Below are 20,992 nucleotides of genomic sequence, written 5' to 3'. Positions count from 1 at the left end.
CCCCCGATATCTCTAGGCGGAGGCACGACCTAGTCGTTGCTGAAGCTTATACATCCTCGCTATGGCGATGAACAAAATTCGCGGCGCCTTTACGGTGCCCCGGAAAGGAGAGACGTTTGAATTGCGAGCTGGACTTGTGTATGCGGCCCCCTCCACCATGCGCTGGCTATTTCGCCATAGCGAATGACGGATGATACTAACTATTACTACAGTTCCCAGTATGCCTATGAACGGTATGTGCAGCAGCGAAGCCTTCAATCCGGCCTGGTAGTATATGGCGAAGACGTGGTATGGCTGACAATCTAACAGAAAGGAATCCATTCAAAAGACAATTATGGCCATGACCCTAGGAAAGGATGTTTCGGCTCTATTCCCAGATGTTCTCAAGAACATTGCTACAGCCGATCTTGAGCAGAAGAAACTGGTCTACCTCTATCTCATGTGGGTACCACAGTATAACTGAAGGTGGCTACGTATGCTAATCGGTCGAATCTCACTTTCAGGAACTACGCCAAATCGCACCCTGATCTATGTATTCTCGCCGTGAATACCTTCGTACAAGACTCGGAAGACCCTAACCCGCTGATTCGTGCGCTGGCAATCCGAACGATGGGTTGTATTCGGGTGGAGAAGATGGTGGACTACATGGAAGAACCGCTGCGCAAGACCCTCCGAGACGAGTCGCCGTATGTCCGCAAGACCGCTGCAATCTGTGTGGCCAAGCTTTTCGATCTGAACCCGGCAATGGCCCTCGAGAACGGATTCTTGGAGACGCTCCAGGAGATGATTGGAGACCCCAACCCCATGGTCGTCGCCAATTCGGTGACCGCACTTCAGGAGATTCATCACACGGCACCCGAGACACAGGCTCTGCAGATTAATGGTAACACTCTACGGAAGATGCTGATGGCTTTGAACGAATGCACGGAATGGGGGCGCGTCACTATTCTCTCAACTTTGGCTGAGTATAAGACATCCGACGTGAAGGAGTCCGAGCACATTTGCGAACGAGTCGCTCCTCAATTCCAGCATGTTAATGCCGGCGTGGTTCTTGCGGCAGTTAAGGCTGTCTTCTTACATATGAAGAATGTCAACCCGGACTTGTCGAAGACCTACCTAAAGAAGATGGCTCCGCCATTGGGTATGCTCCTTTGCTACTCTCATTGCCCTTCTTTTGCTAATTCTTTATAGTTACATTGGTTTCGTCGGCTCCCGAAGTGCAATATGTTGCATTAAGGAATATCGACCTTATACTGCAGAAGGAGCCTGACATTCTCAACAAAGAACTCCGTGTTTTCTTCTGCAAATACAATGACCCGCAATATGTCAAGTTTCAGAAACTTGAGATTATGGTGCGCATAGCGAACGACCGCAATGTGGACCAGCTCCTGGCTGAATTGAAGGAGTATGCCCTTGAAGTCGATATGGACTTTGTCCGCCGGGCTGTCAGGGCGATCGGCCAGGTTGCCATCAAGATTGAAAGCGCCAGCGAGCGGTGCGTTAACACGTTGTTGGATCTCATCAACACCAAGGTGAACTACGTCGTCCAGGAAGCGATCGTTGTCATCAAGGACATCTTCCGGAAATACCCTGGCTACGAAGGTATCATCCCGACTCTATGTCAGTGCATTGATGAGTTGGATGAGCCCAATGCTAGAGCGGCACTCATCTGGATTGTTGGAGAGTATGCCGAGAAAATTAGCAACGCGGGTGATATCTTGGGTGGCTTCGTGGATGGTTTCAACGAAGAATTCTCTTCGGTTTGTTATTCCCTCCTAATATGCACTACCATCTTGGCTAACCTCTATCTCTAGACACAATTGCAAATCCTCACATCAGTAGTCAAACTCTTCCTCAAGCGGCCCGAAAAGGCACAGGGCCTGGTGCAGCGGGTACTCCAGGCTGCGACATCCGAGAACGACAACCCAGATGTCCGTGACCGAGCATATATCTACTGGCGTCTTCTGTCCAACACCAGTGATTCAAACGCGACAAAGAACATCGTGCTCTCGGACAAGCCCCCTATCGTCACTACCATCCACTCACTGCCACCGGCGCTCCTCGACCAACTCCTTTCCGAACTGTCTACTCTCTCTTCCGTCTACCACAAGCCTCCCGAGCAGTTTGTCGGCCACGGCCGATTCGGCGCCGACGCCGTCATGCGTGCTGCTATCGAGTACGTATTTAATCTCCTTTATTCGTCGAACATGTTGTTAACCAATCCACAGGGAACAAATCCAGAACGCGCGCGAGAACCCATTGGCCGCCGCTGCTGCCGCTGCTGCTGGTGGCAACACAGCCCCTGCGCAGGCACAAAGCAACGTCGAGAACCTGCTGGACATCGATTTCGACGGCGGTGCTCCTGCCTCCTCACAAACCGAGCCTTCCAGCGGCATGTCCGGCCTAGAGGGTCTGGCTGGCACCCCCGTACGGGTAGCTTCCCCTGCAGCTGGTACCGCGACAGGCCAAGCAAGCAACAACCTGGATGATCTCCTGGGCGTGTTCGGAGACTCCGGTGCCGCCCAGCCCTCATCTAGCGGTGCCAACAGCGGTGATCTCATGAACGGATTCTCTGGCCTTGATCTCTCCGGCAATGCGGGCCCTTCTCAAAATACCCAGTCCAAGAAATCCAACGACGACATCTTGTCGCTCTTCTAGAGCAATGACATTGATGGTATAGCCAAGTGTGTCTGGCCGACCCTACTGGCTGATGTTATATCCAGGTGTTTTCGCAAGCGAGAATCTGAACTGAACGAGATAGATTGGTGTTTTCTTTTACTTGTTTAATTTTGCTTGCATCTCTACCTAAACGGACATCAAAAGGCCTGTACATTTCTACCTCGAATATCAATTTCTTTTATTGTTGTTTTTGAACATAGATTAGGCATATCTTGGCAATGCAGCCAAGCATTGCTTGTTGTGTAAGGTTTGATATACATCATACGAGGGACATTTACAACATACCTACCCCTTCCTTCTATGTTGTAGAGATATCGAGGCCAAAGGGCTCAAATGCCGATGAGATGCAAATAGGGTTCCGCTTTTTCTCGGCCGATGCAAGCCACAACTCCACAGAAAAAAGCAAAGAAAAAAAAAAGCCCTACATTGAAATGACGAATCTCCATGATGTGATTCGCAGGTAGTTGAATCAAATTATTGTTTATAGAAAGACAAAGCCTTTTCTATATTGTATGTAGGTATAGTATGTAGATGCTAGGTTATCAGCCAACCCAACTCCTCTAGAGCACCTACTCCAACTAGATAGACGCCACATGCTCTATAGGCCCTTGCAAGTTAAAATCTCCAAAACGGATCCATCAAAGAACCCGTGGGCGCTGCTTACCAATTATTCATCAAACCGAAGTTTCCAGTGTGCAAATCCGAGTGGGACTCCAGGCCTGTCCCGCTTCCAAGATTCGGATATAAATGGGGCAGACCACCCCCGAGAAAGAAGTGTACAGTGAACATTTTCCCTAATTCACAAAATGGCGCAAACAGACTACAAATTCGAAGGCTGGATGGGTCTCGACCCTAGTTCCGGCGAGGGCAACATGGTCTGGCAAGAATTCCAGCCGAAAGAGTGGGAGGAGACCGACGTTGATATCAAAGTCTCTCACTGCGGCATCTGTGGTTCTGATCTACACACTCTCCGGAGTGGCTGGGTATGTCTTAAGTTTTCCGTATCAGCGAGATCTCCGTATGGGAAAACTCGCTGATATACAACGTTGTATAACATCCATATAAAGAAAGAAGAAAAAAACTAACATTCGCCACAGAGACCCACCGCCTACCCCTGCTGCGTTGGCCACGAGATTGTCGGCACAGCCGTGCGCGTGGGTAGCAAGGTATCCGACATTCAGATCGGCGACCGCGTCGGTGTCGGCGCCCAGAGCGAGTCCTGCCTCGGCCGTCTAGGCGACTGCGAGGAGTGTGCCTCAGGCCAGGAGAACTACTGCAGCAAGAAGGTCGTTGGCACGTACAACAGCATCCACTACGATGGCAGCAAGTCGTACGGCGGGTACGCGCGGTACAACCGGGTGCCCGGCCACTTTGCCATCAAGATCCCCGATGCTATCTCGTCGGCTGATGCTGCACCTATGCTGTGCGGCGGCGCTACCCTCTACAGCCCGCTCAAGCACAATGGCTGTGGCCCTGGCAAGCGCGTGGGCATTATCGGCGTTGGAGGACTGGGTCACTTTGGCTTGCTCTTTGCTAAGGCTATGGGGGCTGATCGGGTTGTTGCTATCTCGCGGAAGATGGGGAAGAAGGAGGATTCGCTGAAGATGGGGGCGGATCTTTATATTGCGACTGATGATGAGCCGGACTGGGCTACGGTTAATGCTCGGTCTTTGGATTTGATTGTTTCGACGGTCTCGTCTACTAAGATGCCTTTTAATGATTACCTGGGTCTGCTGAAGACTGGTGGGTCTTTTGTGCAGGTCGGTCTTCCTGAGGATGGTGGATTGTTCGCTCCTGTTCGAAGCTTGATGCGCCAGCTGAAGCTGCAGAGCTCCCTCGTTGGTAGCCCTAGCGAGATCCGGGAGATGTTCGAGCTTGTTGCTGAAAAAGGAATCCGGCCTTGGGTGGAGGAAATCCCGATGAAGGATGCGAATAAGGCGATTGTGGATATGGAGGATGGAAAGGCCCGCTACAGATATGTTCTCGTCAATGAGTAGGATCCTGTAACTAGATGACTAGAAGATGATTCAAATATAGAGATGTGCCCATGAATAAAGTCTTGATGATTGCGCAGGTGCTGTATAGGTATACGTGAGAGCCAATTAAATCACGCACGTGAAGGCCGTTCTCGGAGGCGCTAATCCATTTTGGGACACTCAGATTTCCCCCGCGGTGGGATGAATCATTCCGCCTCTTCTTCTCTACTTCGGCTTCAAGGAATTTCTGTTGAGTCAATTGACTTTCTCGCCATGTCGCCTACACTCTCACAACAATACCTAAGTACTCGTGGTGCTGAGTACGGGGTGAGTCGAAAAACAACTGTTCCAAATTTCATCGCAAACATGTTACTAAACCATCTCTCTCCCTAGAGAACCTTTGAAGATGTTGTTCTTCAAGGCCTGGCCTCGGACGGTGGTCTCTTCATCCCGGAGGAAATGCCTACCCTCCCTAAATCATGGGAGACCGAATGGCGCGATCTAAGCTTTGAGGATTTGGCGCTCGAAATCATGTCGCTCTATATCTCTACGGACGAGATTCCTCGCGAAGATCTTAAGACCATTATTTACAAGTCCTACGGGACTTTCCGTCACCCCGAGCGCACTCCTTCCGTCCTCCTCGAAAAGAACCTCTACCTGCTAGAGCTATTCCACGGCCCGACCTTTGCGTTTAAGGATGTTGCGCTGAGCTTCCTCGGAAACCTGTTCGAGTATTTCCTTGTTCGCAAGAACGTTGGAAAGACTGGCAAGGACAGACACCACCTCACCGTTGTCGGCGCCACCAGCGGTGACACTGGTTCCGCTGCCATCTATGGACTTCGCGGCAAGAAGGACGTCTCGGTATTCATTCTCTTCCCCGATGGCGGCCGAGTCTCGCCTATTCAAGAGAAGCAAATGACAACTATCTTGGATCCTAATGTCCACAACCTCACCGTGGCGGGCTCGTTCGATCACTGCCAGGATATCGTCAAAGCGCTCTTCGCCGATGAGGACCTCAACTCCACCCACAACATTGCCGCGGTTAACAGCATTAATATGGCCAGAATCTTGGCCCAGATCACCTACTTCTTCTACTCCTACTTCTCCCTCACTAAGACCCCCTCATTCACCAAGGACTCCAAGGTGCGCGTGGTCGTTCCATCCGGCAACTTCGGCGATATCCTTGCCGGCTGGTTCGCCAAGCAGATGGGTCTTCCCATCGAGAAACTGGTGATTGCCACCAACGCGAACGACATTCTCGACCGCTTCTTCCGCAATGACGGTCACTACACAAAGAAGGCCCTCGACGCCCCCACCGACCACGGCGTGAAGGAAACCCACAGCCCAGCCATGGACATCCTCGTCAGCAGCAACTTCGAGCGCCTCCTCTGGTTCCTATCCTACCAAACAGCCAATGGCAACGAAGCCGAGCGCCGCAAGCACGCCTGCGAGAGTGTCAGCGGGTGGCTAAACGAGCTCAAGACGAACGGTGGCTTCCAAGTCCCTAGCGCCGTCCTCGAAGCCGCCAAGGTCGATTTCGAGAGTGAGCGCGTTAGCAACGAGGAGACTATCGCTATGATCCGTGATATCTACCAAACCTCCTTCCCTAAGGGTCTTGGCCCTGGTTCCGCTAAGAGCTCAAAGACCGGTGGTTACATCCTCGACCCCCACACTGCTGTTGGTGTTGCTGCCACGCGCCGCTCGATGGCCCGCAACCCCGATGCCACCCATATCTCGCTGTCCACTGCCCACCCAGCTAAGTTCGCTAGCGCTGTCGACCTTGCTTTGCGTGCTGAGGATGGTTACGACTTCACGGAGATCTTGCCCCAAGAGTTCATTGGTCTGGAGCAGCGTGAGAGCCGGGTTACCCCCGTCGGTGAGAGTGCTGGATGGCAGGGTGTCAAGGAGATTGTCAAGGCGGAGCTTGAACAGGAGTTGCAGGGCTTGCGGTAAATCCGGGACCTGGCAAGATAAACAAAATCGCGTCGTGGAATACACTGAGCTGGTGATATTCAACGGAGGGAGCATGCGCAGGTTGAGAAAGCTTTTTGTTGTTGTATAGACATATTGGAAATATTCGGTTTTACTTTTTCCTTTCTTCTATCTAAACATATGTCTGTTTCTGTTTCTTACTAGAATCTGGGTTCAGAACCATTTGAAGTTCTTTATATATCCGTATACACTAGAATGCACCGCTAGAACCGTGGCAAATTCCTCTATTTTTTTTTTATACAGCCCACCTCACTTCTTATGGTTTTCGAGACTCGGAGTACAGCTATACCAGCAAGGAAAAATTGGTTAGATGCAACTCCTGTTTGAACAAGATTGGTCGGCTTAACCTCCCGCTATTCTAAACCCGTGAGAACTTACATCAGAGTTAGACAGTGTCAGACCAAACTGAATTGCTCTCACGAGCAATGCCTAAAATATACTTGAATATTCTGTGCTAAAGCTTTCTATCCTTGGTCCCACTGCCTGGTCCATCTCCAGATCACTCCACAAAGTTTCGAAACTCATATCACGAAGAGGAGCATTATGACATCAAAGCCACCTAATACTATATACATGTTTATTATATGAGGTATTCAATTCCCACCATTTACCTACGTATAAAAGACGGTTCACGTATCAACTTCTCCACGGATAATATTCCAGCTCCGACGACCGCATCATTGCTTCCACATAAGGAATTGAATTCTTATCAGATCCAGAATAATTTATTACCCTTTGCGGTCTGTTTTATTCATTTTGGTACTTCCTTTGCGTGCGGACCCTTGGATGGGGAGATGTCGGACATCGCACTGTCGCATACCTGGTCGGGTAGTATATCAGCGAGCAGGGCAAAGAGCTTCTTAATGACCTCTTGCCTCATAGCAAGAATTTCGATATCTCAGACGCGGCCATATAGGCTGATACAATCGAGAAAAAGTGCCCTAAGACTAAACCTTGGCATTATGTTAGTATGTCACGGTTCTTCCTTAACGAACTGAATGATGAATGTTGACTTTCATTCCAGATATAGATATGGATGATGATCCTCTAGGGAACTACTATAAGATAATATCCCTGCTATTAAGTTATAAAAAAGAAAGTTGTATCATCTCGGCCATAGAAGATATGGTTAGTCTTCCCCTTTGCACACAGTGGCTTCTATACAAACCTAACTAGCGATAGACCGTCCAAGTGAATAACACAGCTCCAATTAAATAGAAGCTATCATGTTTTTATTCCACTTCTTCGGGGACCTCTATATGCCCTTATACGTGGAAGGTTACGAGAAAGGAGGAAACGGGGTAGACGTCGCTTTTAAAGGTCATAAAGATAATCTTCACAGTATCTAGGATATAGATATGCCATATAAGATCAATGCAATTAGATATAGACTCAAGTATAACGATAAAAAACTAGTATCCCTAAAATAGGCCAAGCGTCTCCTCTAAAAGAACAAATATAGGCCGACGAGCGCCGTGGAATGCGTGGATGTGACCAACCCCCACACATATATTATGCAGTGGGCGGAGGAGACCAATCTTCTGAACCGTGCTGTTGTTTTCAAAAGGGGAATTCCGTATCTCACGAGCGAAGATCTTGGGGGAGAATACTATGACGACGCCGTGCCAGTCATTGCGGAACAAATCGTTAAAGCAGGTGTGCGTCTAGCAGCCTGGATTAATGCCCTTGCGGAGCAGCGTCGAGCCAAAACGGGGGATCCAATGAGAGAGCTATGGGGATGGTCCTAGAACGGTCATGGACAATCCAAGAGAGCAAGAGTTTATGTCACCAAAAGTGGCTTTTTGAGTCATATTTATCATGAAATTGTCACAGAACTATGTACTTGATACTGAAGTTGCCTTCAACAGGTTCGATATATATATTCAGATCTGTCAAGTATGTGCTAGACATGTCCCTTGCAGGGACACATCATTATAGTTAACCAAGAAAGACTATGCAGTCTCATTGTGCGAGACAACAATTCCTGTTTCTCTCTTCTCATCGCGGTAAATCTGCTCCTGTTCGCGGTCGTAATCCTCAGCAAACTTCCTTCCGTGGAGACCAATCTTGTACCAGGGAAGGTCGAACATCTTATCGATAGTCTCGAGACTGCGACCAGCGGCCTCGGGCACAAAGAGCCAAACCCAGAAACCACCAAGAACGGAAACAACACCAAAGAAGTAAAAGGTTCCGTGAGGACCGAGACCTGTATCCTCGAGCAACATCTCAGGCAGGACGCGGTTGACAGCGTACTGGCAGATAAAATGCATGGCCATGGTGATGGACGAGCAGATACCACGAATACGGAGAGGGAACAGCTCCGAGGATAGCAGGTATTGACCACTGTTCCATCCGAGAGCCCAACCAACACCAGAGATGTAGATGAAGGCAATGGCGGCGGTGGATGCCTGGTTCTGCGACTTGGTGGCGACGAAGTGGGGGTTTTCGGCAATGGGAACGAGGTTGAGGAAGATGGCAATGTAGAACATGGCAATGCTTTGGAGAACAATTCCAATGATGAGAGAGCGCTTACGACCGGCCATATCGACCAGGAAGAGGGCGCAGATGATGGCGGCGACGAATTTGACGACGCCGAAGACGACGGTCGAGAATAGAGACTGCTCTTGGCCAGTGATGCCGACGAGAGTGAACAAATCAGGTGCGTACACGGTAATCGCGGAGCCACCGGACCAGCAGGCCATGTTCTGAGCGAGGTTGGTCAGGAATAGACGGTATGCGTTGCGTTTGATGCCGAGGATCTCCTTGAACAGGCCCTTCCAACCCATGCCGAGGGTGGCCTCCATCTCCTCCTGGAAGGCAACGTCCATTTCGGTGATCTCATTCAGAACGTATGGGTGGGTCGCGGGTAGGCCACGGAGCTTGCAGAGAACCTCCAGGGCCTTCTCGCGCTTTCCTTGCTTGATGTAGAAACGGGGGGACTCCAGTTGGAAGAAGGTGAGGATCAGGATGATGCCGGCGAACATGAGGTGGAGCGAAGTGGGGACAGCCTGTAGGAGAGAAAATTTTAGCTAATAGGTACGACAAAGATTGTAGTGGCTAGCAATTACCCAGCGGTTGAAGGTGTCTGCCATGTGCAACTGAGTACCCCAGTTGGCAAAGTATGCAATCATGATACCACTGGACTTCGTATTAGCATCGGAAAGCGAGGCAACAGGGAAGAACAAGAGGATTATGAACTCACAGGTACACAGCACCAGTAAACATACAAGTACAGAGACCACGGATGGGAGCGGGGGATATTTCAGAAAGATATATGGGACCCACGACACAAGTCTGTCCAATACCAAGACCAGCAATGAAGCGACCAGCGTAGACGGCACTCATGTTGCCGTTGTTTCCAATAAAGATGGCGATGCCGAGAATCCAAAGACAGCAGAGTTGGCGAGTAGCCCAAACACGGCCGATACGATCACAAACGAGGAAAGCACTGTTATTCCACCATGATTAGTTAAGGCTCTCGGGCGTAAATATGAATAGCAAGACTTACAACAGAGCACCGGCGACACTGCCGAGCTGAACCATGGAAGAAATTGTACCCTTGACACTAGCGAGGTCATCCTTGCTGAGGTCGTCAATACCGACAGACTGCTTGAAAGCGTGAGAGTTGAAGACACCCGTGATGAGACCCTCGTCAACACCACGGGCAGCACCCATGAGACCAAACGCAAAGACGGCGAACCATAGCTTTGCGTTGAGTGTCTCCTTGGGCAAACTGCCCGTGTTGAACTTGAAGACGTTGATAGCAGCACCACCCGCCATGATGAATGATGTTATTGATTGTCTCTAGATGAGTCTTAAAGAAAGAACAGACAGATCAATCGTGGATTGAGGTCATAAACCTGTATAAGAGACGATGTGGTAGGGCCGCAAGGCTTGAGATAACAAATCTCAGATGAAGCCGATGGGCTCAGCAGGGGTCTGAGAGGCTGACAGTCGCAGAAGAGAGGGCCTTGGAAGACTGTGAGGGGGAGGCTGCAATGGAAATCAAAAGTCATGCGGAGAGCGGGCATGGACGATCTCTTAAATTGCAATCTCGCGCCATAGCTCATACGGTGGCCCTGCGCCGAGCCTTGGTCTTGAACTTTCAATCCACGTTGTTCCTTAATTTTCCGATTCTCCCGATTCTCGGGAAAATAAATGTGAATCTATAGCTCTACCAGCTTTCCACGAGGGATATGGTTTGGGCGATCGGCCATGTATCAAAGCGTACCCCAGCCCATACCCCACGCCAAGCCCACGCCAACCACAGTTAGCGTTGGTTTGGGGGCCAATCAGTGGCTTCCAAGGGTTCACGTCAATGGATGCCCCGTACCTTAATTGTATATTTCCTCATTTCCCCGTTGTCCTTCGGATGATTTCCGAAGCCCTTCATTCCACCACCGCGGAGAAACTGACAGTCTTGGCACTGGAAGTACATTGTTTAGAAAGTCGATATTTGATGAAGACACTGGAAAAACGTTGAGATGTATCGAACCTGCATTACAATAACATGAGAAAACTGCAGGTCTCATTTTAGAACAATTTTGGAAATGTTTTGCCTCCATGTGGTAGTGGGACGGTGTCCCGGTAACAAAGACCCCAGAAACACCGGCGATGCCGTCAAATGAAAAAGAAGGTAATCGTGTGGACTCGGGATCCAAGCTCTCTTGGCGCTGTTCCTCGGAGCTTGGCTTGTCCTGGTGTATCACCGATAGTCGGCCAACGGAGGTCTGGAGTCTATACGACTCGGTCCAGTGCACACACAGAGAGAAATGATGGCCCGCTTTGATATTTCCGACTCCGGTTTCCCCCACAAATTTCCCCGCATGTACTTTGTAGCTGGTTGGGAGGTAAAAACAGGGACGGCGCTAAACCCGAAAGGAGCCAACCTCCTGCGCCAACCATGGATCGGTTTGCGATTTTACGGTCAACGGTAGTATTGATATGAACTAATTACTGATCTCCCAATAACCTACAAAGTACAGGCACGGGAAAACCTTGGAATGTGGAGGGAATTACGACAAGGATGGACCGAAAGCAGCGGGTCACACGGACGAGACACTAGGACGGCACGACGAAGTGAATCCTTCGATCGGGGAGATAAGGAAAGCCATCGAGGGAAACGGGAATATTCAAAATAATCTAGGCTTTTGTTGGAATAACTGAACTATATAAAATGGGTCAGCATTCTGTGAAAGGATAACCTACAAAGTATACCGCATTGCTTGAGAATATGCATTTCAGGACAGACTCAAAGAGAAGCTATCCCCGAGGCGCCACTTGCGTAGTCAGGCCAAATCATCCAGATGCCAAGAGGTCGAGGTGACATTGGAGGCGACAAGGACTCAGCCGCAGGTTGCGACTGAAAGAGCAAGGGGGATGGGCCGAGCGGGTTGTCCGATTGGGGCGAAATTGCAGGGCTTGAAGGAGGGGAGGATGAATGAACCTTCCTCCAGGGCTAAAATGAGAGGGAGATTGAGCGCCAAACCTAAAAGGGCCAAACTAACCAGAAAAGGAAATTGATACTTCCTCAGTTTACAAACGCCATAAAAGTGACCTCAGAACTTTGCATACTAGCTATTTCTGTATTCCAGTTCGTGCGCTTCACCGGTCTCTACAACATAGGGCTTTACGTATCTCTGCCCTGGAGAGCTTCAGACTGATCGGCTAAGCATACTCGCGCTAAGGCATATTGTCTCTGATAGCGCAAAGCCCCGTCCACGGGCTCTGTCTAGTTAGAATAAAGAATCGACATATCACATCACATTGACATGGATCTGGATCGTGATCTACAACAAAGAGCTCAGTCGATCTCCCAACAAGTGCAATCCAGTGGGTTCTTATACTTCTCGGAGCCCTCCCGGTTTGCTGTGGCTCATGCTGCCCCCAATAAAAATGTGAAGCTACATTCTCGCCAAAGTATAGGTCATATTGTGGAGAATTGATGAATCTCATTATGAACACGTGAACTGTGTTCTGTGTTCTGTGACCTATAAACCTCTAACTTTCCCAAAGCACCAATTAGTTTTCATTTACCTAAATTATCATGGCACTTCAACATGACAAGAGAATCCAAGCTTATTACTGTAATTGGAGCGACGGGCATCCAGGGAGGGTCAGTCATTGCGGCTGCCCTGAAATCTGGTGACTGGAAGATCCGCGGAGTTACTCGCAATGTCAACAGTGACGCATCCAAGGCGCTGGCCTCGAAAGGAGTCGAGATGGTTATTGCAGATTGGAACGATGAGAGCACCTTAGCGAAGGCATTTGAGGTACGATTCTTGATACGCCCATAAGAAATTTAGCTAACCAGGAAAAGGGTTCATATGCTATTTATGCCGTTACTGATTACTGGGCTGGCTTCATGACTCAGAGCGTCGAAGAACTGATTGAGATTGAAGCTAGGCAAGGCATCAATCTTGCTAAGGCAGCTTCTCAGACATCCTCTCTGAAGCACTTCGTATGGAGTACTGTTCCCGACCATGTAAAGATCTCGGGCGGCAAACATTCTATACCTCACTTCGAGGGAAAACTAAAGGTCGATGAATTTATCAAACAAGACAAAGATCTACTTAGCAAAACCACCTTCCTATGGGTTGGATACTACGGGACAAACATCGTTCTGCCTATGATTGTCCCAAATCTTCTCGTATGGTTTCAACATTCAATCCAGAAATTATTGTACTGATTTATGCAGAAAACATGCGGGAAATATGTCCAACTTTTCCCGGTCTCAGACGACACGCCTATCACAACAGTGGGCGACCCGAAAGTCAACATTGGCATCTACACACTCGCCATCTTCAACCAACCTCAGCTCACAATTGGCAGGATTGTTCTGGCGCAGTCTGAGACCAAAACAACTCGTGAAATTATCGATCTGTGGTCCCAGGTTTCAGGAAAGCCTGCTGACTATATCCAAGTTCCACTTGATCACTATGATAATCTATGGTCCAAGTGGGGACGAGAGGTTGGTCTTATGTTGCAATTCTGGGAGACAGCCCGTGAGAAGAGCTGGACCGCCGATGAACCCGTTCTGACAAAGGAAGACTTGAATATTTCTGGTCTGATTGGGATGAAGGAGATTTTCAATTCTCTTGAGTGGTCTTGAATTTTGTATGTTTCTCATGGAGGAGTTAAGACATTCATCTCTCACAACATGAATTTTTCGAATAGAAGACTTGAAACCTACTGCAGCGTATTATCTAAAATGAAATGGATCTAATATCCCAATTTAATCAAGTAATCCGCCAGTGACTGAGTAACATCCAGAGCTTGTAGGCGTTGGGCGGTTTCAGGATGATGTGCAATTATTATTGTTTTGTTCGTCTTCATAGCGATCACACCTTGCTTGCCCTATAACAATAAGTTTGTTATGGCGAGATAAAACAAGTGCGCGGTAGCTAGAACTTACTATCCCGCCACAGATTCTCTGATTGTCTGCTATTATGGCGATATATTGATGTTCTCCGATGTAAAACCCTTGTGAAAGAGAACGTGGGTCAATAAAGGCCTTGGCAAGAGCTTGGACTTGATCGTGGTCGATCTATACAAAATTATGTTAGTGATTCATAGTTTCAAAATGGCAGATCGGGCAAGCCTTGCTTTAAATCCTGCACTAGCTGCCCAGGGAGAATATTCCGTTGCACTAAATATTGCAGCTTTGTCGATTGTTCCGGATCCTATTAGTTTTTCGTCGATGTAGTCTGAGATCATACAATTAACAACTCCCTTGTCGACATAAAAAAAATCAAATAGTAAGTCAGTACCTTTCCAGCTCATTTTGTGTGGAATTCTATGATAACAAATTGGAGAAATAGGTAACAGGAAGTGGTCAAGTTGAAATGAAAGTTATAAGACGAATATTGAAATTTAATAAGGCTATCACTACTTAAGTACCTTGAATGCCAGTGGAATCACGCATACTGATTGGCAGTTATCGATCGGTATTTTTAACCCCTTAAAGATGTAGGTGCAGATTTTTGGACTTGGTGGTTAGCATTAAACAATGATGATACTGCACGTATAGAATCGACAAAATAGCCGATGTGCTGGCTACCTGATATATGGCTAGAACATTCTTATAAGAAAATCTCCCCACGCCAGACCACGCAGATCATTTCTTCATTTTTCTAAGGTTGGAGATTTAACGCGACCTAATATCCTATGCTAGTTAAATAATTTGCGAACTGTCCAACAATGCTTGCAGCTTCTCTAGACTGCACTGTGTCAGGATAGTGTGCGACAACTATTGATTGCGATGATTTCACCACACAAACACCCTCTTTGCCCTAATAGTCTCACGATTTAGCCATCAGTTATTGTCGCAATTAAAATGTCTTACCTTCTCAGCATATATGCTCTGATCATCCGCTTTGGTAACCATAAGCTGCTCTCCTGCAACATAGAGTCCCCCAGAGTACAGAGGGATTGAATCCTCGAAGCCTCTCAACATATATTGAACCTCCTCTAGTCGAACCTATTGGAAGGTGTTTTAGTCGCCGGCAACTTCAGAGAGTAATAGTCGAAAAACTTACATTGAATCCTGCACTCGTTGCAAGTAGAGCATCGCCTGCTGCTGAGAATATAGCGGCTTTGTCGATTTTTTTAGATCCCACTAGGGTTTGATCGACCCAGCCTATGGCCGTAAGATTAGTTTTGGGATGTTTACTTGTGCAAATCTGCATACCTTGCCAGCTCATCTTGGGTGAAAATAGGTTGATATAAATAGATCGAGGGACTTCGCTCGGGGTAAATAGAGAGAGGTGGAATTTAGTGGCTTGAGGGGTAAATCCACCTTTTAAAAGATCGAAAGTTGAGCCAATGACACATTCTTACCGTCAGATTTGATCTCCACAGTATAACACTTCTACAATTCCTGCCTACGTTTTAGAGTATATGTCTCGGTGGTTTCTAGCAAATATTTACATGGTTCGTATCAAATGCTTAAGCATAGACTATACAAACGCATCAAGTGAAGATAACACAAGTTTGAAGCCTAACGAGGTCAAGTAGATAAGGGAGGAAAATTGCAGCCAGAGACAGCGCCCATGTATCTCTAATCGTCGTGTTCAAAACTTCCTAGACTTAGGGCTAATGTGAGGCGTTTAATTGGGAATGTCTTCTAAAACAAGATAAATTGACTTTTGATTCAATGCAAATCCTTTTCTAAGAAAAATAAGATCTTAAAACATACAATAAGCGAAAGAATCCAAGCAATAGACACTATATATTACTATTAGTATATTTAAAACATGTTTGATAAAGTAGACAAAAATCTCGAAATGACCAAGCAACCATTCTTCCTTGATCCTCCGGCCCTGTCACAAGCAGAAGAAGAAATTCCGAGCGGAGCACAGGCCAGTCATTCACAAAATTACTCGAGATCCCATGAGGTCTCTCTGATCCGCACCACGAGGACCAGAGAGGTCAGGAACCGAGAGGGATCCGGATCCCAATCAAGAGATGGATCGGTGTCGAGGCTACTCAACTGATTTACAGGAGAGCCATGAGACCAACAACACCGGCAAGGAGGCCAGCAACGGGCTTGACGTTGGAAGCAGCACCGGTGAAGGAGGAGGGGGAGGAGCCGGGCTGCTGAGGGGTAGAGGGCTTCTGGGGGGTCTGGGGGGTGGAGGGGCTGACAGCGGGCTGAGACTGAGCGGGGACAGCGGGCTGGGAGTGAGCCGGGACAGCGGGCTGGGACTGAGCCGGGACAGCGGGCTGAGACTGAGCGGGGACAGCGGGCTGGGACTGAGCGGGGACAGCGGGCTGAGACTGAGCCGGGACAGCGGGCTGAGACTGAGCGGGGACAGCGGGCTGGGACTGAGCGGGGACAGCGGGCTGAGACTGAGCGGGGACAGCGGGCTGAGACTGAGCGGGGACAGCGGGCTGAGACTGAGCGGGGACAGCGGGCTGAGACTGAGCGGGGACAGCGGGCTGGGACTGAGCGGGGACAGCGGGCTGGGACTGAGCGGGGACAGCGGGCTGAGACTGAGCGGGGACAGCGGGCTGAGACTGAGCGGGGACAGCGGGCTGGGACTGAGCGGGGACAGCGGGCTGAGACTGAGCGGGGACAGCGGGCTGGGTCACAGCGGGCTGGGTGGAAACGGGCTGGGTCTCAGCGGGCTGGGTGGAAACGGACTGCTGGGTAGTAACCACGACTCCGGTGGTCAGAATAGGGGCGGTGGGGCCTGCGGTTGCGGGCTGAGTGGCGTTCTGGAAGGTCAAAGGCTGCTCGTTCTCGCAGAAGGTGCAGACGGTGGTCTTGGTGATGGTGATGGTGCTTGTTCCAGTGACGGGAACGGTGAAGGTCTGAGAGCCAGACGTGATGGTAGACGAGGTGACTGGAGGTATTGTTAGCATGTGCGGTTCAAGTGGTATGATTTGGTAGAGATTCTAGGGCTTACCAGGGCAGGTGGTGGTCACCATAGTGAGCGTCTTGGTAGTACCAGGCTTCACGGGGACGTGGGGCGTGGTCGAGGTGGTGTGCACCGGGGTGGTCGAGGTGGTATGCACCGGGGTGGTGGTCTTCACCGAGGTGCTGTGCACCGGGGTGGTCGAGGTGGTGCACGGGGTGGTGGTGTGCTCGTGCCCCGAAGTGGTGGAGGTGTGGTGGTGCTCCGGGGTTGTCCACGACTCAGTGGTCTTGCTCCAGGAGTCGTGAGTCGAGGAGTGCCCGGCCGGCTTGGACCAGCTCTCACCCCAGCCCTCAACTTGGGCAGGGGCAGCAACGGCAGCAGAGCTCTGAGCGGAGGGACGGATGAATTCCTCACCACGAGCCTGCATGAGACCGGCGAAGGCCGGGCTGGCAAGAGCCAGAATAGCAACGGAGTTGATCATTTCGAGGAAATAAAGTCTTAACAAAGAAGCTTGGAAAGATAACGAGTGAAGAGATAGAGATGTGAGAGAAAGTCTGAAAGATGGACAGAGATGAACGGTCTTATATGTTCTGTTTGAGAAGACTGGTTCCAAGTCATGACGGATATGGGTGCCACGGTCGTGTCCAGGACAGAAAGGTAGACCTGACTCGCAATGTCACCATACAAGGCCGAATGCAGGTACTAGGATAGCTCAACCACAGATGGCAAAGGCACAGATGCAAGGCCATTGGACAAAATTTTGTTCAATGATACATTCAGATGGCGAAATGAGATGCAAACGTGACAGACTGTAGTATCATTGGGGTAAGTAGTGGAGGAGGTCTCCATCTTCATCCACTAGAGTAACCTAATGCGGAAGCATAAGAAGAGCTTGGCAATCTCCAGAGTCTCTCACATTCGGCAAAAGTAGTGAGCAAATTACTGGCGTGACTGCATATTGCTTCATTTCGATAGGGAAAATCGCTGAATGATTGTTCAAGAATATGTGTATTTTGGATTATATGGCCAGCAAAAGGACCATTCTGGATGTTCAGTTGTAGCAGAGAGTCGCCATGACGGCTCCGGACCCGGACCCGGAGCTAGTCGCCAGTGTGATGGCCGGGCGATCATATTCATCCGAAACCACAATTTATATGACAAGGATCCTCTGATTGGGGGTAGAAACCCCACGGAGACGAATGGCCTCGCAGTGAAAACGCTAAACAAGCCGGCCAAAAGCAGCCAAAAATCCCCAAACACGAATAGGGCTGTTTCCTTCCAAGGTTTGCTCTCTGGAATGTGGAAATGGGATCCGACTGAGTGTAGGGGCGTTCCATTGGTAGGTGCCAGGTGCCACTTTGAAAGAATGTTACGCGTGAACTCAAAGTATTCTCGGAACAGGATGATCCCAGTAGGCTCGCAAGACATCTTTTTTTTGATATATTAATCCGGATGTGGCCCATCGTAACATCGGCAGCTGTAATCAATGACGGGATATCTCAATCTGCACTGGGTTAGGCCAAGCCCCCACTGCGCGAAGATCGGGCTTTTGCCGCAAAGTAACAATGCGGTTCTCATTGGAGAAGGCTTCAACCAATCGAGAAGGTGATCTGCGCAGCCTACATGCTCGTTGTCCTTTCGAATAGGAGGGAGGTCTACATGTCATCCATGGATCCTGGTGGATGAGAGGTACAGCAGTGAGGTACCGCAGAGATTTTTGCCGCAAGCGGCAAGGGGATGAACGTAGTACCTCGACATCTTGCGCCAGACAGACTGCCTCTCCCCAGTAAAAGCGAGGAACAGTGTCGAGGCAACCCATCCGTTTTCGGTCATAGATAGCATGTCCATTTTGGGACAACACGTGACATAGGGCTTAGGGCAGGCGCGTGCACGGGGCATCTCGCGCGCGCGTCGCGCGTCGCGCCTTCCTGTTTAGGTTCAATTAAGCCCCGGAGAACCTTGGATCATTTGCTTTGCCCATCACCAGAATCGCCCACAATGCCTCACTCCGTATCGCCTGGCTCTGCGCAGAATGACGATGAAATGCCGGATGCCCCTCCGGTCGAGACCTCGACTGAAACTAATGTCAGACTCGAGGATATGTTCAACGACGATGATGACGATGACGAGGAGTTCCCGGCTTCTGGGGACGTGAAGATGGACTCACCAGCTGCAAAGGAAGAGTGAGTGCTAAGCTCTCGTACAGCAGCCTTGGACTTGACTGCTGACAGAAAGTTTCCAACAGGCCCCCAGCACCCACACCCTCGGGCGTGGACTCGGATATCATGCTCGCCTTCTATCAACGACTTTTCCCCTTCCGATACCTTTTCCAATGGCTGAATCATGGAATTGTACCAACGAAAGACTTCGGCAACCGAGAATTTGCACTAACACTGCAAAATGACGCCTATCTCCGATACCAATCATATCCAACTGCTGACCTGTAAGACCCATTTCAACCTTTATTTATCGAATCTCTTTTGAGCTAACACATATGCCCAGGTTCCGGAAAGACATACTTAAGATGAACCCTTCTCGTTTCGAAATCGGACCTGTCTACAGCACCAACCCACGCGATCGCAAAACGCTACGAGGCGGCCAAATGAAGCCAGTCTCTAAGGAATTGGTTTTCGATATTGATTTGACTGATTATGATGACATCCGTACATGTTGTGTCAAAGCGAATATTTGCGCTAAGTGTTGGTCATTTGTTACCATGTCAATCAAGGTCATTGACACTGCACTACGAGAGGACTTTGGGTTTGAACACATCCTCTGGGTTTACTCTGGTCGTCGTGGTGCTCATGCCTGGGTGTGCGATCCCCGTGCGCGCAATCTACCGGATGATAGACGACGAGCCATTGCTGGTTATCTTGAGATGATCCGCGGAGGTTCACAAAGCGGGAAGAAAGTCAACATCAAACGGCCACTACACCCCCATATTGTACGCAGTCTTGAGTTGCTCAAACACGACTTTGCCCGGACCACACTCGGTGACCAAGACACATTTGAATCCGCCGAGCAAGCAGAACGCCTTTTGTCCTTGTTGCCCGACAAGACGTTGAACGAATCCCTACGGAGGAAATGGGAATCTTCTCCAGATCGCGCCAGCACCAGCAAATGGGCCGATATCGATTCACTCGCAAAGACTGGTAAGAGCAGTACGCTAAACCCAGCGACACTCCGAGATGCGAAGCAAGATATTGTTTTGGAATATACCTACCCACGCCTGGACGCCGAGGTCAGCAAGAAGATGATCCATTTGCTCAAGAGTCCCTTTGTCATTCACCCCGGCACTGGCCGTATTTGTGTTCCCATCGATCCTCGCAATGCCGAAAACTTCGATCCTCTCTCCGTCCCGACGGTGATGACTCTGCTCGCTGAGATTGATGAATATGACGCGAAATACCCTGCCGGCACAGCGGAGGCGGATATCCCTGATGTTGAAGGCAGTGCGGTGAATGGCTCCGACATGAAGGGTAGCCGTAAGGTGCAGGACTATGAAAAGACCAGCCTGAAACCTTATATCGATTTCTTTCGTTCCTTCATCGCAGGCCTCATTAAGGAAGAGCGTGCGGGTAAGCGTGAACGCGATGATAGTGGGTCTGCTGTCAAGGCCGATCCTATGGAATTTTAACCGCATCATGTACATGGTTGTTCCCTTTGCCTAGATTTCCCTCATAGGATTATGACTTTATGTTTTGTTAATTACCACCGATTTCATTTTGGACTTATATCAAGGGATCGCGTTTTCGAGGAGTTTGGGGTTGTGCATGGAACCGAGTTATTCGTCATCAAACAGCCTGATTCTACATTTTTTTACCTTGTTCTCATTCGTATCTATCAATTGAATAAAGATAATCACTCGGCTGTCGAACTTGTTAACCTGCAGGATTTGCAAAATAAACTAAGAGGTAGGAGTATAGCCATGTAGTAAGTGAAGTGATAGTATATTGGAAATATTGGTACAAATAGAGTCGCACA

General features: G+C 49.3%; 11 protein-coding genes across 11 annotated transcripts; 7 read left to right on the top strand and 4 right to left on the bottom strand.

Moving 5' to 3' along the window:
* Positions 1-61: 61 nt before the first annotated feature.
* N7471_008439 (putative AP-1 adaptor complex subunit beta) lies at positions 62-2,658 on the top strand (the record flags this gene model as incomplete). The annotated part of the gene is made up of 7 exons (XM_057281158.1): positions 62-138; positions 213-233; positions 310-441; positions 504-1,141; positions 1,192-1,760; positions 1,815-2,176; positions 2,229-2,658. 7 exons carry the CDS (start codon positions 62-64, stop codon positions 2,656-2,658), a joined length of 2,229 nt encoding a protein of 742 aa, XP_057135418.1.
* Positions 2,659-3,485: 827 nt separating this feature from the next.
* On the top strand, positions 3,486-4,676 carry N7471_008438 (NAD(P)-dependent alcohol dehydrogenase; the record flags this gene model as incomplete). The annotated part of the gene is made up of 2 exons (XM_057281157.1): positions 3,486-3,662; positions 3,777-4,676. 2 exons carry the CDS (start codon positions 3,486-3,488, stop codon positions 4,674-4,676), a joined length of 1,077 nt encoding a protein of 358 aa, XP_057135417.1.
* A 252-nt stretch (positions 4,677-4,928) lies between these two features.
* N7471_008437 (threonine synthase THR4) lies at positions 4,929-6,608 on the top strand (the record flags this gene model as incomplete). Its single annotated transcript, XM_057281156.1, has 2 exons — positions 4,929-4,982; positions 5,049-6,608. 2 exons carry the CDS (start codon positions 4,929-4,931, stop codon positions 6,606-6,608), a joined length of 1,614 nt encoding a protein of 537 aa, XP_057135416.1.
* Positions 6,609-7,273: 665 nt separating this feature from the next.
* Positions 7,274-7,677, top strand: N7471_008436 (uncharacterized protein; the record flags this gene model as incomplete). Its single annotated transcript, XM_057281155.1, has 2 exons — positions 7,274-7,615; positions 7,672-7,677. Coding segments are annotated over 2 exons (348 nt in total), but the record flags the coding sequence as incomplete, so codon positions are not given.
* A 196-nt stretch (positions 7,678-7,873) lies between these two features.
* N7471_008435 (S1/P1 nuclease) lies at positions 7,874-8,395 on the top strand (the record flags this gene model as incomplete). The annotated part of the gene is given in 3 exon segments (XM_057281154.1): positions 7,874-7,988; positions 8,004-8,062; positions 8,099-8,395. 3 exon segments carry the CDS (start codon positions 7,874-7,876, stop codon positions 8,393-8,395), a joined length of 471 nt encoding a protein of 156 aa, XP_057135414.1.
* A 204-nt stretch (positions 8,396-8,599) lies between these two features.
* Positions 8,600-10,427, bottom strand: N7471_008434 (uncharacterized protein; the record flags this gene model as incomplete). Its single annotated transcript, XM_057281153.1, has 4 exons — positions 8,600-9,655; positions 9,716-9,785; positions 9,850-10,095; positions 10,156-10,427. 4 exons carry the CDS (start codon positions 10,425-10,427, stop codon positions 8,600-8,602), a joined length of 1,644 nt encoding a protein of 547 aa, XP_057135413.1.
* Positions 10,428-12,706: 2,279 nt separating this feature from the next.
* Positions 12,707-13,758, top strand: N7471_008433 (NmrA/HSCARG family protein; the record flags this gene model as incomplete). Its single annotated transcript, XM_057281152.1, has 3 exons — positions 12,707-12,919; positions 12,967-13,296; positions 13,345-13,758. 3 exons carry the CDS (start codon positions 12,707-12,709, stop codon positions 13,756-13,758), a joined length of 957 nt encoding a protein of 318 aa, XP_057135412.1.
* A 110-nt stretch (positions 13,759-13,868) lies between these two features.
* N7471_008432 (profilin) lies at positions 13,869-14,429 on the bottom strand (the record flags this gene model as incomplete). Its single annotated transcript, XM_057281151.1, has 4 exons — positions 13,869-14,003; positions 14,062-14,193; positions 14,253-14,353; positions 14,417-14,429. 4 exons carry the CDS (start codon positions 14,427-14,429, stop codon positions 13,869-13,871), a joined length of 381 nt encoding a protein of 126 aa, XP_057135411.1.
* Positions 14,430-14,803: 374 nt separating this feature from the next.
* N7471_008431 (profilin) lies at positions 14,804-15,388 on the bottom strand (the record flags this gene model as incomplete). The annotated part of the gene is made up of 4 exons (XM_057281150.1): positions 15,337-15,388; positions 15,185-15,285; positions 14,992-15,126; positions 14,804-14,938 (listed from the first exon to the last, which is right to left on the bottom strand). The coding sequence occupies exons 1-4, from the start codon at positions 15,347-15,349 to the stop codon at positions 14,804-14,806; spliced, it is 384 nt and encodes a 127-aa protein (XP_057135410.1). The 5' UTR covers positions 15,350-15,388.
* Positions 15,389-16,142: 754 nt separating this feature from the next.
* cspA (putative cell surface protein) lies at positions 16,143-17,489 on the bottom strand (the record flags this gene model as incomplete). The annotated part of the gene is made up of 2 exons (XM_057281149.1): positions 16,143-16,993; positions 17,057-17,489. The coding sequence occupies 2 exons, from the start codon at positions 17,487-17,489 to the stop codon at positions 16,143-16,145; spliced, it is 1,284 nt and encodes a 427-aa protein (XP_057135409.1).
* A 1,477-nt stretch (positions 17,490-18,966) lies between these two features.
* On the top strand, positions 18,967-20,765 carry N7471_008429 (DNA primase subunit PRI1). Its single transcript, XM_057281148.1, has 3 exons — positions 18,967-19,191; positions 19,254-19,451; positions 19,511-20,765. The coding sequence occupies exons 1-3, from the start codon at positions 19,007-19,009 to the stop codon at positions 20,643-20,645; spliced, it is 1,518 nt and encodes a 505-aa protein (XP_057135408.1). The 5' UTR covers positions 18,967-19,006; the 3' UTR covers positions 20,646-20,765.
* The last annotated feature ends 227 nt before the right edge of the window (positions 20,766-20,992 follow it).

This window comes from Penicillium samsonianum, assembly GCF_028829775.1.
Source record: "Penicillium samsonianum strain IBT 33392 chromosome Unknown utg000004l_segment0_segment0, whole genome shotgun sequence".
Taxonomy (NCBI): domain Eukaryota; kingdom Fungi; phylum Ascomycota; class Eurotiomycetes; order Eurotiales; family Aspergillaceae; genus Penicillium; species Penicillium samsonianum.
The sequence above is the reverse complement of the archived record's forward strand: the minus strand, read 5'-3'. Positions and strand labels throughout refer to the sequence as shown.

What these genes read in the sequence shown, in the direction of transcription:
- N7471_008429 (XM_057281148.1), top strand. Translation starts at nt 19,007, where the DNA reads ATGCCTCACTCCGTATCGCCTGGCTCTGCGCAGAATGACGATGAAATG. An exon ending in TCACCAGCTGCAAAGGAAGA is followed by an intron (nt 19,192 to 19,253) that starts GTGAGTGCTAAG and finishes AGTTTCCAACAG; the next exon opens with GCCCCCAGCACCCACACCCT. An exon ending in TCATATCCAACTGCTGACCT is followed by an intron (nt 19,452 to 19,510) that starts GTAAGACCCATT and finishes ACATATGCCCAG; the next exon opens with GTTCCGGAAAGACATACTTA.